At 61.6% G+C, this 14,898-nt stretch overlaps 1 protein-coding gene across 2 annotated transcripts in view; it reads right to left on the reverse strand.

The window, feature by feature from the left end:
* The window catches only part of ITGA8 (integrin subunit alpha 8), a 93,963-nt gene extending 79,452 nt beyond the window's left edge, over positions 1-14,511 (reverse strand). For both annotated transcript variants that reach the window (XM_029077802.2, XM_029077801.2), the window contains exons 1-7: positions 14,321-14,511; positions 12,351-12,484; positions 7,937-8,037; positions 5,392-5,515; positions 4,875-4,936; positions 4,130-4,175; positions 1,014-1,139 (exon numbers count right to left, since the gene is read on the reverse strand). In XM_029077802.2, coding sequence (XP_028933635.1) covers positions 1,014-1,139; positions 4,130-4,175; positions 4,875-4,936; positions 5,392-5,515; positions 7,937-8,037; positions 12,351-12,484; positions 14,321-14,484 — 757 coding nt within the window. In that variant the 5' untranslated portion in view covers positions 14,485-14,511. The remainder of the gene's footprint in view (positions 1-1,013; positions 1,140-4,129; positions 4,176-4,874; positions 4,937-5,391; positions 5,516-7,936; positions 8,038-12,350; positions 12,485-14,320) is intronic.
* Between the last annotated feature and the right edge of the window lie 387 nt (positions 14,512-14,898).

Consider the following 14,898-nt stretch of genomic DNA (forward strand, 5'->3'; position numbering starts at 1 on the left):
CCGGCCACCCTTCCTCCTCCCCCGCGGAGCTGGGGCCAAGAGTCCGCTCTGGACCGATGACGGAGTTGAGGGGGGGAGGTCGGGGGGAGCCTGGGCCAGAGGCAGATAGGAGGGGATTCTGGATAACGGGGGATGCCGGTACTTTAGCCACTGCGGGCTGCTGGGATTCCAAGTCCCAGAAGTGCCGTTCAGAGACTCGGGGTGGAAGCCTTCCTATGGACACCTTCCCTTCTCTCCTCATTTCACTTTCGCAAATGCCAACGTCGCTGGACAGGGCCACACGTACCAGCTCCATCCACCCACCCATCCACCCATCCGCGGCTGGGCCGGGATGTCGGTCGCCAGACCAGATGGGGGCTCCGGTCCCCCCGGGGCAGGGAACGCTGAAATGGGGAGGGGGCACCTATGACCCAAGCTGGCTTTACGCACTTTGGCCTGAGGTTCGAGGGCGTTCTGGGACTTCGAGATTGAGCACTGTCCACATTGGAGGGGTCCCCTGGACTGGCCTGAGCCCTACGTCTGACTGTTGGGAGCATTCTGATCTCCCTCCCACTCATCCCCCGTAATGGGAGGCAAAGGCATCATTATCATCATCACGGATGGTATTTAAGGTGCACCTACTATGTGCTAAGGTTCCGCCCGGCCCGGGGGCCGGCTGACAGACCTCATCCTGTCCCCGTTCCTTCCCCAGCCCCTGATCCTGCCCCCCCCCCCCCCGACCATGCTCCTGCATTAGAGGGCACGGTGTCCAACAGATGTGGGAAAGGGAAAGCTCACAGCCTGAATTTGCTTGTAACGGTTCAATTGCTTGTGATAAAAACGTTCGTCAAAGGGCTTAGTCCCCACCGAGGACTCCGAACCCCTTAAAGGCCCGAAAACGACACCAACCCGATGTAAGGAGAAAGGGAAATGAGCCAGCTGCTCGGAACCCCCAACTCAGTGCCGGGGAGACCCGGGGGGCGGCTTTGGACGGGGCGACCCCCGACCCTCTGACGGCCCCAGCGGCCCCTTACCCAGGTAGCTGTCGTCATAGGATGCGGGCGCCACGTCGGTTTGCTTTTCTCCGCTCAGTTTCCGGAGGATGTTCTTGAAGGAGTAACCCGCGACGATGTCAGCAACGCTGGTGGTGATCACCTGACCTGGGGCAGGACCAGCTCGTTACACCGAGGCTGGCGGTTCTCCCCCGCATCTCCTCCCTTCCACCCACTCCCCCGAGAGAGAGCCCGTCTGGCCCCCTCCCCGTATCGGCGCTTAGAACAGTGTTGGCCACATGGTGAACCCTTAGCAAATCCCATCGTTATCATTATTATTATTATTCCTCCCCTAGAGGAGGGTTGGGTAGACCAGCAGCCCGGGAAAGTTCCCGCGGGATATTTCTTCTCGGCCATACTCCCCGTCCATCCCCGGCATGAAAAAGCCCCATATAACCTAGTGGAAAGAGCACAGGGCTGGGAGTCAGGGGACCTGGGTTCGAATCTCTGCTCCACCACTTACCTGCTGTGTGACCTGGGAGCAAATCGTTATCTCCTCTGTGTTTCAGTTTCCTCAGAGGTAAAATGGGAATGAACTCTCTCTCCTCTCTACACCATAGACTCTGAATCCCATGAGGAACAGGGAATGGGTCTGATCTGATTGAACGGTATCTACCTCGTCGTTTAATACAGCGCTTGACATCTAGTAGGAGCTCAACAGATACCATTAGTATTGCTATTATTATTATTTTTGATTTTCATTCCGCTCCGTCCAAAGATCCACAAGAACAGCTTCGTATAACGCTCTGCCCACAGCGAGCGCTTAGTAATTAAGATCCCCCGAATCTAGATCTCTCCCCAGCCCGCTGGATCTGTCTGTTTGAACGGAAACAGCAGATAAAGTCTAAATGCCCAGTGTAGGGACTCTGAACCAGGCAGGAGCGCTGGCCCTTCCACCCTCCCCCGGCGTCCCGATCCGGCAGGAATGGGTAACAACTTCCTTAGAATGAGAGTGGTAAAAATCCTCTTGGAATATGGCCCAGTAATCAATCAATCCCTTGTATTTATTGAGTACTTACTGTGTGCAGAGAGCTGTACTAACACAACAGATTTGGTAGACAAGTTTCCCCTGCCCCACCTGCTTACACTCTGGAAGGCGAGACAGGCGTTCCAATAAATTTTGGATATATACGTAAGTGCTGCGGGGCTGAGTGCGCGGTGGATATCAAGTGCAGGTCCGGCTGCTTGGGTGACGCGGAAAGAGGAGGGAGTGGAGCGAATTGGGGCTGACAAGGAAGGCCTCTTGGAGGAGATGTGATTTTAATCAGGCGCTGAAGGTGAGAAGAATGGTGGTCTGTCAGATACGAAGCGGGAGGGAGTTTTAAGGCGGAGGCAGGCCACGGGCAAGGGGATGGTGGTGAGCTGGACGAGATGGAGAAAGAGTGAGTAGGTTGGTGTGACGGGAGGGAAGTGAGCAAACCGGGTTGTAGTAAGATATCGGTGAGGTAAGACAGGATGGGGACCTTTATAGCCAACGATAACGAGTTTCTCTTTAATTCAGAGGAGGACGGGTAACCACCGGAGGGTTCCGAGCAGTGGGAACAAGCGACCTGAATGGCCGTAAAGCCCGATTCTATTTACCGCTACTGTTTTCGCCTGTCCGTCTCCCCCGATTAGACCGTAAGCCCGTCAAAGGGCAGGGACCGTCTCTATCTGTTACCGATTTGTACATTCCAAGCGCTTAGTACGGTGCTCTGCACATAGTAAGCGCTCCAGAAATACTACCGAATGAATGAAACGATCCAGGAAGCGGAGCGAAGTAGGGACTAGAGTGGGGAGGTCAGTGAGGAGGCGGATCCCGTAGTCGAGTGGGGATATAGTCGAGTGGGGATACGTCAAGTGCTCGGTTCAGCGTCGCGGCCGTTCGGAGGGAGAGGAAAGGGTGGATGTCCGCAGTGTCGTAAAGGAAGAATCAGAGGATCTGGTGACAGACTATGTGGGTTTCACGAGAGAGACGAATCCGGGATAACGCCGAGTTCACGGACTTGGGAGATAGGGAGAATACCGGTGTTGTCTACAGGGATGGAAAAGTCAGGGGGAGGGCGGAACTGGAGCGGTAGGATGAGGAGGTGTTTTGGGCAAGTTAGGCTTGAGGTGTCCGTGGGACACCCGGGTAGAGATGTCCTTAACACAGGGAGAAATGAGAGATTGCAGAGAAGGAGAAGGGCCAGGGCTGGAGAGGGAGATTTTGGAACGCACAGTTGGGCGGCAGCAGTTTAAGCAGCTGGTAACTGGAGGGTTGTGCCGGGAAAAGGGTAAGGGGCTGGCGCGTAGCCTCGCCTCTGTCAGAAAACACCAGTGTCCTGTAGGTTGGACTGATGAAGGGATGCCCCCCACCCCCACCGCCTCACAGGGGGCTCTCGGACGAGCCGAAAAGAGTAGGGCCCTACCCGGGGAGCTCCCCAAATGGGGCGTCTGAAGACCTCTGCCCCGAATGTCCAGCCAAGGGGTGCTTCTCGGGCTGTCCAAGGGCTCACTGGCCAAGGGCTGACTGAACACCTTGGCCTTAGGGCAGAGAGAATGGGGGGGAATAAGGATAACTGTGGTATTTAGGTGCTTCCTACAGGTCGGGCACTCGACTGAGCCCCGGGGAAGGATCGAGTTGGAGTCGGTGCCTGTCCCATACCCACTGTACAGATGAGGTCACTGAGGCACAGGGAAGTGAAGCGACTGGCTTAAGGTCACCCAGCAGAGGAGTAGCGCAGCCGAGACCAGAACCCAGGTCCTTCCGACCCCCAGGCCGGGGCTCCCTCCACCGGGCCGCGTCGTTCCTCATGGACTGAGCGGGGCAGGGTGAGGGGGTCAGTGTCCGTAACTTCTCTCCGGCAACTGCTGCGGACTGAAGATTCCAGCCGGTAACCAAGCCGGGTGGGCAGAGACAACCCTCGAGAAACCACCGAATACACTCCGGGAGGACAGACTGCCCTAGAGGAGCCCTGTAACGTTCCTCCCTGCCTGGCTTCTGGCCAGGCCCCGTGGAGCCAAGTTAGCAGCCCCCCGAGGTCCCTGGCGGAGTTAGTCGCCGGGCCTCTCGGTTTCCGACTTTGCACCCCATCACCCTCTGCTGAGCGCCCCTCGGCCGGCGGGGAAGAACGTACCTTGCCAGTAAAAACTTCCCGGGCCGCCGAGAATCAGATCTCCATTCTGGCAAACGGGAACAAAGAGGAACAGTGAAGAGCGCAGCCGGCCTAGCGTTGGCTTGCCCTCACGCCCGCCCTTCACCCCTCCGGACATCTGTGCGGGTCAAACGCTGAAATCTCCAGGTCCCGATTCTGCCCCTGACCATCCCGGCCATCGCTGATATTGACCCTACCCGCTTCCCACCGCCTTGAGTCCCTGTATGACCTCAGGGGAGACCTATTCTGTATCAATCTTCCCTCCCTCTCTCCCCTTCCCTCCTGCCTAGTTTGGCCTCTCTTGCCTTGCGGCCCCCAGCCCGCCCCCAACTCCGGTCCCAGGACCAGACAAACACCTAGCTTCTTCCAGAGGTGTTTGCCGCTCAGATATCGGAATCCACCCCAGGGCTTCGTACAGTAACTAGTACATAATAAGCGCTTAACAAACGCCACAGGTATTATCATTCTAATGACTGGGCTGCTCGGAATCCCGAGGTTATAGACACTTGCTGGATCTTGGGGTAGGGGAACGCTCTTGTCGATTTGTAATAGGCGATAGGAATCCCAAGAGGCTAAAGCCTCTCTATTTTGTGTGGCCGGAGAAGAGCGAGGTCACCAGCGGAGACCGAGTGGGCGCGTGGCCGGAGGAGGCCGGCGTGTGCCGACCGGCTACCTCCGTGGCGTCTTACGGCCTCGAGCCTGCCCCCTGGGCCTCGGCTAGCCTCACCTTGTAGAAATCCACGCTGAAACCGGCTTGGCAGTAACCTTGGCCTTCGGGATCGGGGTTGCCTGCAACAGCAAGGACAAGGACAGGTCGCTGCAGGTGTCGCCCAGATCGATCGGTCGGCCCCATTCCTTCTGCTTCCATCCCCGGCTCCCCGTTTCCCGTAACGACTTCCGAGCCGCGGAGTCGACCCTTTCCTGTTCCCGGAAACCCCCGAGCTCCCCCCGGCTCCTGCCTGAACCGGCCGGCCCTGGGCAATCAAGGTTCACCCTCAGCCGTCTTCAGAGGCCCTGGTCCCGGGCCATGGGGGGTTTGGCCCGTTTCCCCGAGGCGGGCAGACTGAGCAGAGCTGCTCTAGAGGCCCAGCTTCCCCGTTATCCCACTCGTCCCGCGGCTCCGAGGCCAGTTCCGGTTTCCCCTTGTTTCAGCCTTGTTTGCTCGGCCACAAGCTCCGGGTCTGCCGTCGCCCCCTTCCCACCACCGCCCGGTTGTCCCCGTTGGCCGGGTCGGACCCACTCACTGTTGCGGCAGGGGGAGTACTCGGCGTAGGTACTGAAGTTCTGGATCGCCACGTAGCAGGTGCCCACGGGGTCCTTCTCACTGGTGGCTTTCAGCGTCCGCCAATGGTACAGGGGGGCGCAGGCCTGGGACGCGGGCAGAGGTGAACGGCCGTTAGGCTCCTTGCTCGAGGGAGAGGCCGCATCCCGTAAGTCCCCACAGATTCGACTCTGCGCAGGCCCCGGAGAGGTAAACGAGCACCCCACCCCGCCCAGTCCCGGTTTCTTCCCCGTCTCGCCACTGGGATGGAGCGGAAATTGCTCCCGCTTTCCCTTGGCTTGGGGAGAAATCCGTTTGCCCGAGCTGAGGGTTCAGATCTCCAGTTTCCTGCCTGTAGTTCGATTTGGGCTCCTCGCAGCTCTGCTTCGGTGGCCGGCCATTGCCTTGGATCCGCTCCGATCTCTGGATCATCTTCCGCTCAAGGCCAGGACTTTCCCTTGTTTTTTGGAGGTTCTGCCCCCCTCTCCTGTTAGTCCACCCACCCCACCGGGGCAGCCCAGACCTGGCAGAGGCCTTTGCAGACTATCAGTCTGCAAACCATCCCTTCACCCCTTAGGTCAATCGATCAGTTATATTTTCCGAAGGCTTACCGGTGGGCGGAATCCTGAGCTAAGTACAATAAAAGAGAGGTCCGACAGCTCCCTAGCTCAGCGGAAGGGTAAAAAGTGTCTTTGCTGACGGAAAGAGGGGTGGGAAAGGAGAAAGAGGAATTCCGTTTCCCTTCCCGCCACCAACCCTCTCCCCGCCTCGCCTCCAGCAAGATGGCGGGGAATGTCGCTCTCTCTCTGGGGTATCTCTCTCTCTCTCTCTCCCCTACCTCTACCCCACACAAGGACCGGCCTGGGGGTGTCGGCCCTTCTCATTTCTCCCCCTTCCCCCGATTATAATATTGCTGGCTTCAAGAGGGCTCCTTCCAGAGGTGCCGCTTAGACAGCGGACCAGGCGCCGTCCACTCTTTGACCCACTCCGGGGCCAGATCCCAGGGCAAGGGCAAGCTCTGGCCAGGGACCCTAAGCCCACATGCACGCGGGCAGTCCGGCGTGGCTACAACTGGCCGTGTGGCTGGGGGAGTTGCTGCCTCCGGTCGGCTTCAGCCCATCTGGGGCAGAGCTGGACGCAAGGAGTCAAGCAAGAGCAGGGCGGCCGGGGTGGGGGGTTGGCGGAGAGGAAAGAGAAGAGCTGGTTCTGGGTAAATGTCAGGGATCGGGTCGGAGCGGGATTGGATCGTCCCTTTCCTCGTTGAGGGGTCAGCCTGAAAAGAGCGAATAAAGCCGACAGGGCGTCCGGTGACTCGAAGCCCACCGCGGGTCAGCGTCACCGGCCAATCAGGTGCCCAGCCTGGGTGTGGGAGGGTGGAAGGAAGGCTCTGGTTCAAACGGTTTTAGCAGTTTTCGGATCTGAAGAAACGTTCCGGGAGCCATCGGCCGAACGGCACTGCCCCAGAGGAGGGAAGACAAACCCTCCTGGGTCGGAGAGGTGAGATTTGTACTGACTCGACACTAGCTGGGGCGGAAGGGGGGGGCGACGAAACTGCAATGGGTCAAGCCGGTTTCTAGATCCCCCTGCTTTATGTCGAAAGGCTAACCTCGGAGGAGCCGCCGGAGCTCGCTCGTGGCTTTATTTCGCTAAGGAAAATCAGATCAAGATAAACCCCAACTGGAAATCTGGGGAGTCCAGCTCTGTCCAGCTCTGTCCAGCTCACTCGCTAGCCAAAAAAACGGATCGTTGGGTGGAATTCAGAATCAAAAGCAGCGTCAGCAGCCGAAATGTTTTCAAAAGATTCTCCCCCTAGGTCACGGCCCCGCTCCAAACCCCAGACTCGGGTGAAATGTAAATAGAACAGGGGCCTCCGGGGTCTGGCCTAGGAATCCCCCTGAGCCCTTGGACTCTCTGGCCTAAGGATGGCCACTGGAACCTTGAGCCAGCCCTTGGACGCCCACTGAGTCAAAGATGCCAGCTTCTCTTTGAAAGTGTGAGGTTCAGAAGTGGGGCAGGGTGGTTAGCCGGGGGGGTAATTTAAAGTGGGAACTGGTTTCCAAGCGTCCCCGGGCCGGGCAGGCACCGTTCTGGGTCTTCTCGTGCCCGTCTGGCAACTCCGGGGTCTCGTCAGAGACCTCGGATGAGCCAGACCCCCCCAGGGCGCGACCCCCGTAGGCGCCACAGGCTGGCACCGGCGACCCGTGATGCCTCTCCGGCCGCTCGGCGTTCAGAACCGGGGCCAGACCCTCTCTGCGGTGGAGTCACGGGTGTCTGGCTCACACGGCACCCGGGGCCTCTGTCGTAAAGGGAATCCGTCCGTCGCCGGCGACCTCGCCCGACCCACCCGGCCGGCCCCGCCCGCCGGAAGAGGACAATCTCATTCCAACACCCCTAAGGCATTTCCTCCGAGCAGCCGGTCCACGCCGGTCCGATGGCGACTTCTGGAACGTCCTGCCTCTCGGAAACGACCGGCACGGCAGACGGCGGGAGCGTACGCCCAACCGCGCCGGCTCCCGGCCCGTACTCACCACCACTTTTCCCTCGTGAGCTTTCACGGTAGCCCCGAACCACTGATTGGATTTGAACTCTATGGGCTCCTTGCTCCCGTTAACCTTAATCTTGCGGTTATCTGGTGGAGAGAGAGAGGGGGGGGAGTTAATAATGCTCACAGCTCTTCCAGTGCTCACAATACTCCAAGAACCCGCAACGCTCAGCGTCCGCAGAGATCACGGCAGCCGAAGGGATCGCAGCAATCACAACGATCCGAAGAGAAGCCGCGTGGGCCGGCGAGGAGACCGCAGGCGCGGGAGCCAGAAGACCTGGGTTCAAATCCGGGAAGTGCCACTCGACTGCCGTGCGACCTTGCACAAGTCATTTAACTTCTCGGCGCCTCAGTTCCCTCATCGGTAAAAGGGGGAATCCATACCTGCTTTTCCCTCCTACTCGGACTCTGAGCCTCATGTGGGGCAGGGACCCTGTCCCCTCTGAACGCGCCTTCAATCGATCGATCAATCAATCGTATTTACTGAGCGCTTACGGTGCGTAGAGCGCTCTACTCTGCCCCTTGTCAGCTGTGTGACTGTGGGCAAGTCACTTCACTTCTCTGTGCCTCAGTTCCCTCCTCTGTAAAATGGGGGTGAAGACCGCGAGCCTCACGTGGGACAACCTCATTCCCCTGTATCTCCCCCAGCGCTTAGAACGGTGCTCTGCACGTAGTAAGCGCTTAACAAATACCAACATTATTATTGATAATGTACAGTTCGGCAACAGATAGAGACAATCCCTCCCCAACAACGGGCTCACAGTCTAGAAGGGAGAAGACAGACAGCAAAACAAGCAAAGAGGCATCGATAGCGTCACTAGAAATAAATAGAATTAGAGATACAGACACACCGTTGATGAAATCAATAGAATAATAAATGTGTGCATGGATACGCAAGTGCTGAGGGGCAGGGAGGGGGGTAGAGCAGAGGGAGGGAGTCGGGGCGATGAGGAGGGGAGGAGGAGCAGAGGAAAAGGGGGGCTCAGCCTGGGAAGGCCTCCTGGAGGAGGTGAGCTCTCGGCAGGGCTTTCATTCATTCATTCAATAGTATCTATCGAGCGCTTACTAGGTGCAGAGCACTGTACTGAGCGCTTGGAATGGACAAATCGGTAGCGGACAGAGACGGTCCCTGCCCTCCGACGGGCTCACGGTCTAATCGGGGGAGACGGACGGACGAGAACGCCGGCGATAAATAGAATCGAGGGGATGAACGTCTCATTAAAACAATAGCAGATAAATAGAATCGAGGCGATGTACATCTCATTAGCAAAATAAATAGGGTAACGGAAATATATACAGTTGAGCGGACGAGTACGGTGCTGAGGGGAGGGGAAGGGAGAGGGGGAGGAGCGGAGGGAGGCGGGGGGAAAAGAGGGTTTAGCTGCGGAGAGGTGAAGGCGGGGGGGGGGGGTAGAGGGAGCAGAGGGAGAAGGGGAGCTCAGTGTGGGAAGGCCTCTTGGAGGAGGTGAGCTTTAAGCAGGGTTCCGAAGAGGGGAAGAGAATGAGTTTGGCGGAGGTCAGGAGGGAGCGCGTTCCAGGCCAACACTTGGCCAAAACTTAGCAGGTAGCAAGCGCTTAACAAATTCCACAATTACCATCGACGGGCATGCCGCTTCTAACGCTTACGGCACTCGGAATTTTTATTGCATTCAGTATGCACTTGGGAGGTGTCAAACACCGTTCCGAGCGCAGAGCTGGGTTCGAATCCCGGCTCGGCCGCTCGTCAGCTGCGTGACTTCGGGCAAGTCACTTGACTTCTCGGTGCCTCAGTTCCCTCATCTGTAAAATGGGGATGAAGACCGTGAGCCCCACGTGGGACGACCTGATTCCCCCGTGTCTACCCCAGCGCTTAGAACGGTGCTCGGCGCATAGTAAGCTCTTAACAGATACCAACATCATTATTATCAAAGGAGGTGGGACCCGGTCCCCGTCCCACGCGGGGCTCCCGGTCCAAGTAGGGGGGAGAACAGGTATTGAATCCCCATTCTACAGGTGAGAAAACGGAGGCACAGAGAAGTGAAGGGACCCGTCCGAGGTCGCACGGCAAGGAACCGACAGAGGCGGTCGGGGCGAACACCACCGCCCTCCCACGTGGGCTCACGCTAGTGATCCCCACTTTTCAGGTGAGGTAACAGAGACGCAGAGAGGCTAAGTGACTTGCCCAAGGTCACGCAGCAGAGGAGTAGCAGAGCTGGGATTAGAGCCCAGGTCCTCCCGACTTCAGGGTCCAGGCTCTACCCAGTAATGCAATAAATATCGTAGGGAGTTCGGCCGGAGTCAGCCCGAACTCACAACCTACGGGGGTCATGGGGATTCCCGGCCCTCGATCCTCTTCCTTCCACCCACCCAGATCCTTGCGAACCCCACTCGGGTGGTGAACGACCGGGTGCTTTCAAATTACTATTCACCTCTACCCTACTACGCTTTGCCCTCTCGGGCGGTGCCCCTCTTGGCTTCCCTCCAATCCCGGCGCTGGGTGCCAGTGACGTAGTTTCGAATCGGGTCTGAACCAGCGTTTTTCGGGTGTTCGGAATGGCATCTGTTAAACGCTTACCGTGTGCCAAGCACGGTTCTAAGCGCCGAGGTAGCAATCGGGTTGGACACGGCCCATGTCCCGCGTGGGACTCCAAGTCAATCCCCATTCTACGGACGAGGCGACCGAGGCGCGGAGAAGCGACCTGACCGAGGTCACACAGCAGGGAAGTGGCGGAGCCGGGATCGGAACCCATGACCTTCCCGCTCCCGGACCCGAGCTCTATCTACCCTGCCGAATCGGGCTCTAACGCTCGCTTCCGCGCAGCTTCTCTGGGTGAGGCGTGGGAGGAGAACGAACTAGAGCGGAAGCCCGATGAGCTGAAACGGGGAAAGCAGACGCGACTTTTAAGGCTCCAGCTCAGCTGAAATAGTCCCTGTCCCACATGGGACTCCCGCTCTCCGTCTCCATTTGACAGACGAGGTCACCGAGGCCCAGAGAAGTTAAGTGACCTGCCCAAGCACCGCAGCAGACAAGTGGGGGAGCCGGGATTAGAACCCACACCCTCGGACTCCCAAGCCCGTGCTCTGGCCACTAGGCCGTGTCGCTTCTTTCCTCCTCTGCGCCTCAGTTTCCTTATCTATTCCTTGTTTATTCTCCCCTCTACTCCGACTCCCAATCTGGGACAGGGAAATGCGCCTGAGCCGGATTATCTGCCGCCGACCTTAATGCTCGGCACACCGTAAGAGCCGATATCATCACCGTCGGAGCGAAGGCAGATTTTCCCAGTGAGGAGCCGTAAAACGGGGGGTCTCTGATGACGGGGCTCCCCGGCCGGCCTGGGAGGCGGAGGTAGAGTGATCCCGGGTGGGATTCCGGCTCATCCATCCATTCGATGGCATTTACTGAGCCTTTACCGTGTGCAGAGCACTGTGCCAAGCGCATGGAAAGTACCAGCCGGCAACAGAGAGGGACGATCTCCTCCCCGGTCCCCCGGCGCCTGCCATCGCGGGGGGCCCTGGGCACCAGGCCCGGCTAGAGCCGGGACGGAGAAGAAGTGGCTGCCGAAGGAAACTCCGGCATCGGGCGGGTCGGCGGGGCCCCGGATCCGGTCCCGGACGTGGCAGGGGGCGGAGATACAAGGGAGAAAGCAGCGGGGACCAGGGCAGGACGGGGAGAGGCCGGGGACGGTGAGCGGGGGGGGGGGTGGGGGGGGTCTCTACCGCCCTTCCCGACGAGGTCTCGCTCGGCCCAGGTGGTCGGGGGACGGGACCCCCCCACCCCTCGAGCCTCGGATTTCTTCCGGCTCCCGGGGACCCCTCTCCTCTCCCCTTTTTACGGTATCTGATAAGCACTTACTAAGTGCCAGGCCTAAGCGCCGGGGTAGATAATCGCGTTGGACACTGCCCGTGTCCCGCACGGGTCTCCCGGGCTTAATCCCCATTCTTTTTTTTTTTAAGTGGCATTTGTTCAGCGCTTACAGTGGGCGGAGCACTGTTCCGAGCGCCGGGGGAGATACGAGGCGATGGGGTCGTCCCACGTGGGGGGCTCACCGTCTTCATTCCCGTCTTACAGACGAGGTGACCGAGGCCCGGAGAAGGCAGGTGACTCGCCCCAAGGAACCCACGACCTCCGACGCCCAAGCCCGGGGCCCTTTCCACTGAGCCACGGCCGCTTCTCCGCTCATCTGTCATTTGACAGATGAGGTAAAGGAGAAGCGACCCGCTCAAGGTCACCCGGCAGGCAAGTGGCACCGCAGGGATCGGACCCCACGTCCTCTTGACTCCACGGCCCGGCTCTAGCCACCGGGCCACGCTGCTTCCCCCTCCCCGCCGCCCCAAAGCCGGCGCTCCGTTGACCTCCTTCTCCCCACCGGCGTCCCGGGCCCCCTCCCGCGGTCGCGCCCCCCTCCAACTCCCCCACTCACTGGTGCCGTCGAAGGGGACCTGGTGGCAGGGGGTGGTCCCCCGGGCCGGCCAGGGACACAGGTACACGGCTCCTCCCTGGACGATGTCCGGCTGCGACGTGTTGGCCTTGGGGGCGCCGACCAGCACGCTCACCCTGCGGGGGCAGGGGCGGGCGGGAAGAGGGTAGGTGGTCCCTTCCCATCCCCTCAGCACCGTACTCGTCCGCCCAACTGTACGTATCTTCATCACCCCACTCATTCCGTCAACGGAACGGACATCGCCTCGATTCTACTCAGCCGCCGTCGTTCTCACGAGACGCTCTTCCCCTCGACTCTATTCGTCGCCATCGCTCCCGTCCGTCCGTCTCCCCCGATTAGACCGTGAGCCCGTCGGAGGGCGGGGACCGTCTCTACCCGTCGCCGACTCGTTCGTTCCTAAGCGCTTAGTACGGCGCTGCGCACATGGTCAGCGCTCGATAAATACTACTGAATGGACGAAAGGTGCGAGGCGAGGCGAGGCGAGGCTCCCGGGGCCGGCCAGGCCGCCCGGCCAGGCCTCCGCCCGGGTCACCCCGGGGCTGGGCGGAGGCCCCGGCCGGGACCCGATGGAGCTGGTCCATCTTCCCCACCTGGGTCACTCCTCATCGGAGGAGGCAGGGACGGGGGACGGGGGGCGGGCGCCCAGGAACAGGGCCAGGATGACCGGGACGATCGCAGGAGGCGGGGACGGCGGCAGGGCGATGGAGACAGGGGCAGGGGCAGGGGGAGCAGGGACAGGGACCGGGGGGACCCGGGACGGGATCAGAGGGACGGGGGGAGGGGGACAGGGACAGGGACACGGGGATCGGAGGAGGCAGGGACGGGACGGCGGGACGGGGAGAAGGGCCGGAGGACGGGGACACGCTCTGGAGGAGGCAGGAACGGGGCAGGGCGACAGAGACAGGGACGGGACAGGGGGACAGGAACTGGGGCAGGGAGCGGAGGAGGCCGAAACGGCGGCAGGGACAGGCTGACGGGGCCGGGGGCAGGGGGCCAGGGACGGGGGGCAGGGATCGGAGGAGGCAAGGACGGGGAAAGGGACCGGGGGAGCCGAGAAAGGAGAGAGAGACAGGAGGGAGCGGGGACGGGGATCGGGCAGGAGGCGGGGACAGGGGCCGAAGGACGGGGACAGGGATCGGAGAAGCAGAAACAAGGGCACAGGGGGACGGGGACGGGGCAGGGATCGGAGGCGGCGACAACGGGGAAAGGAGCCGGGGGACCAGGAGGACAGGGAGACGGGGACGAGGACAGAAGGATGCAGGGGCCGGGGCAGGGAGACAGGGACGGGAGGAAGCAGGGACAGGGACCAGGCAGGAGGCGGGGACAAGGGGCAGGGGGGTAGAGATAGGGGCAGGGGGACAGAGACGGGGCCGGGGGGGGGGGGGCAGGGGCAGGGATCGGAGGGAGCAGAAACAGGGGCGGAGGCAGAATGACGGGGCCAGGGGCAGGGAGACAGGGACGGGGCAGGGATCGGAGGGGGGCAAGAACAGGGAAAGGAGCCGGGGGAGCCGGGAAAGGAGAGAGAGAGAGAGACAGGAGGGAGCGGGGACGGGGAGCGGGCAGGAGGCGGGGACAGGGGCAAACTGACGAGGAGAGGGGCAGGGGGACGGGGACGGGGCAGGGATCGGAGGGGACAAGGACAGGGAAAGGAGCCGGGGGACAGGAGGACAGGGGCGGGGAGACGGGGACGGGGGCAGAAGGACGCGGGGACCGGGGCAGGGGGACAGGGGGACAGGGGCAGGGATCGGAGGGGGCAGCGACGGGGAAAGGGCCCGGGGGCCGGGGCCGGGAGGACAAGGAGAGGGACGCCGGGGCCGGGGCTCAGGGTCAGGAGGGCCCACGGCAGGCGAAGCCCGTGCCGGGCGAAGGACGAGCGCCAGTGGCCGGCGCCGTCCGGGCGGGAGGAGGGGACGGGGGACGGACGGGGCGGGGAGGCGAAGGGACCCTCTCACCCGTCGGGGCGGTGGCGGTGGAAGTCGACGGCGAAGCCGAAGTAGCTTCCCGGCGGGCCGGCGTAGGGGGTGGGCCGCGCCGCGTCCAGGTTGAAGGCCACGGCCAGGGCCGGGCACAGCCCCCCCAGCGCCCAGCCCAGCGCCCACCGGCGCCCCGGCCCCATGGCTCGCCCGCCGGACCGCGCCGGCCGGGACGGACGGGAGCCCGAGGCCCGGGACCCCGCCCCCCGCCCCCGGGCCCTCCCCTCCTTCCCCTCCCTCCCTCCCGCCCTCCCCGTCCCTCCCCCTGACCTCTCCCACCCCCCGGCCTCCCCCTCCCGACCCCCCGGCACGGCCGATCCCTCCGACACCCCCCGCCTCCCTCCCATCGCGATCCCTCCCGCCCCTCCTATCCCCCTCCCGATCCGTCCCGCCCCTCCTACCCCTCCCACCCCTCCCTCGCCTGAATCTCTCCCACCCCCCCCGGCCTTTCCGACCCTCCTTCCCCTCCCCGCCCCCCACCCCCTCCCCCGTCTCGGGGGGTGGGCGAGGGAAGCTGGGGTCCGGGGGGGAGGCGGATCTGGCGACTCGGGGTCTAC

This window comes from Ornithorhynchus anatinus, chromosome 13, assembly GCF_004115215.2.
Source record: "Ornithorhynchus anatinus isolate Pmale09 chromosome 13, mOrnAna1.pri.v4, whole genome shotgun sequence".
In the NCBI taxonomy this organism is placed as follows: Eukaryota; Metazoa; Chordata; class Mammalia; order Monotremata; family Ornithorhynchidae; genus Ornithorhynchus; species Ornithorhynchus anatinus.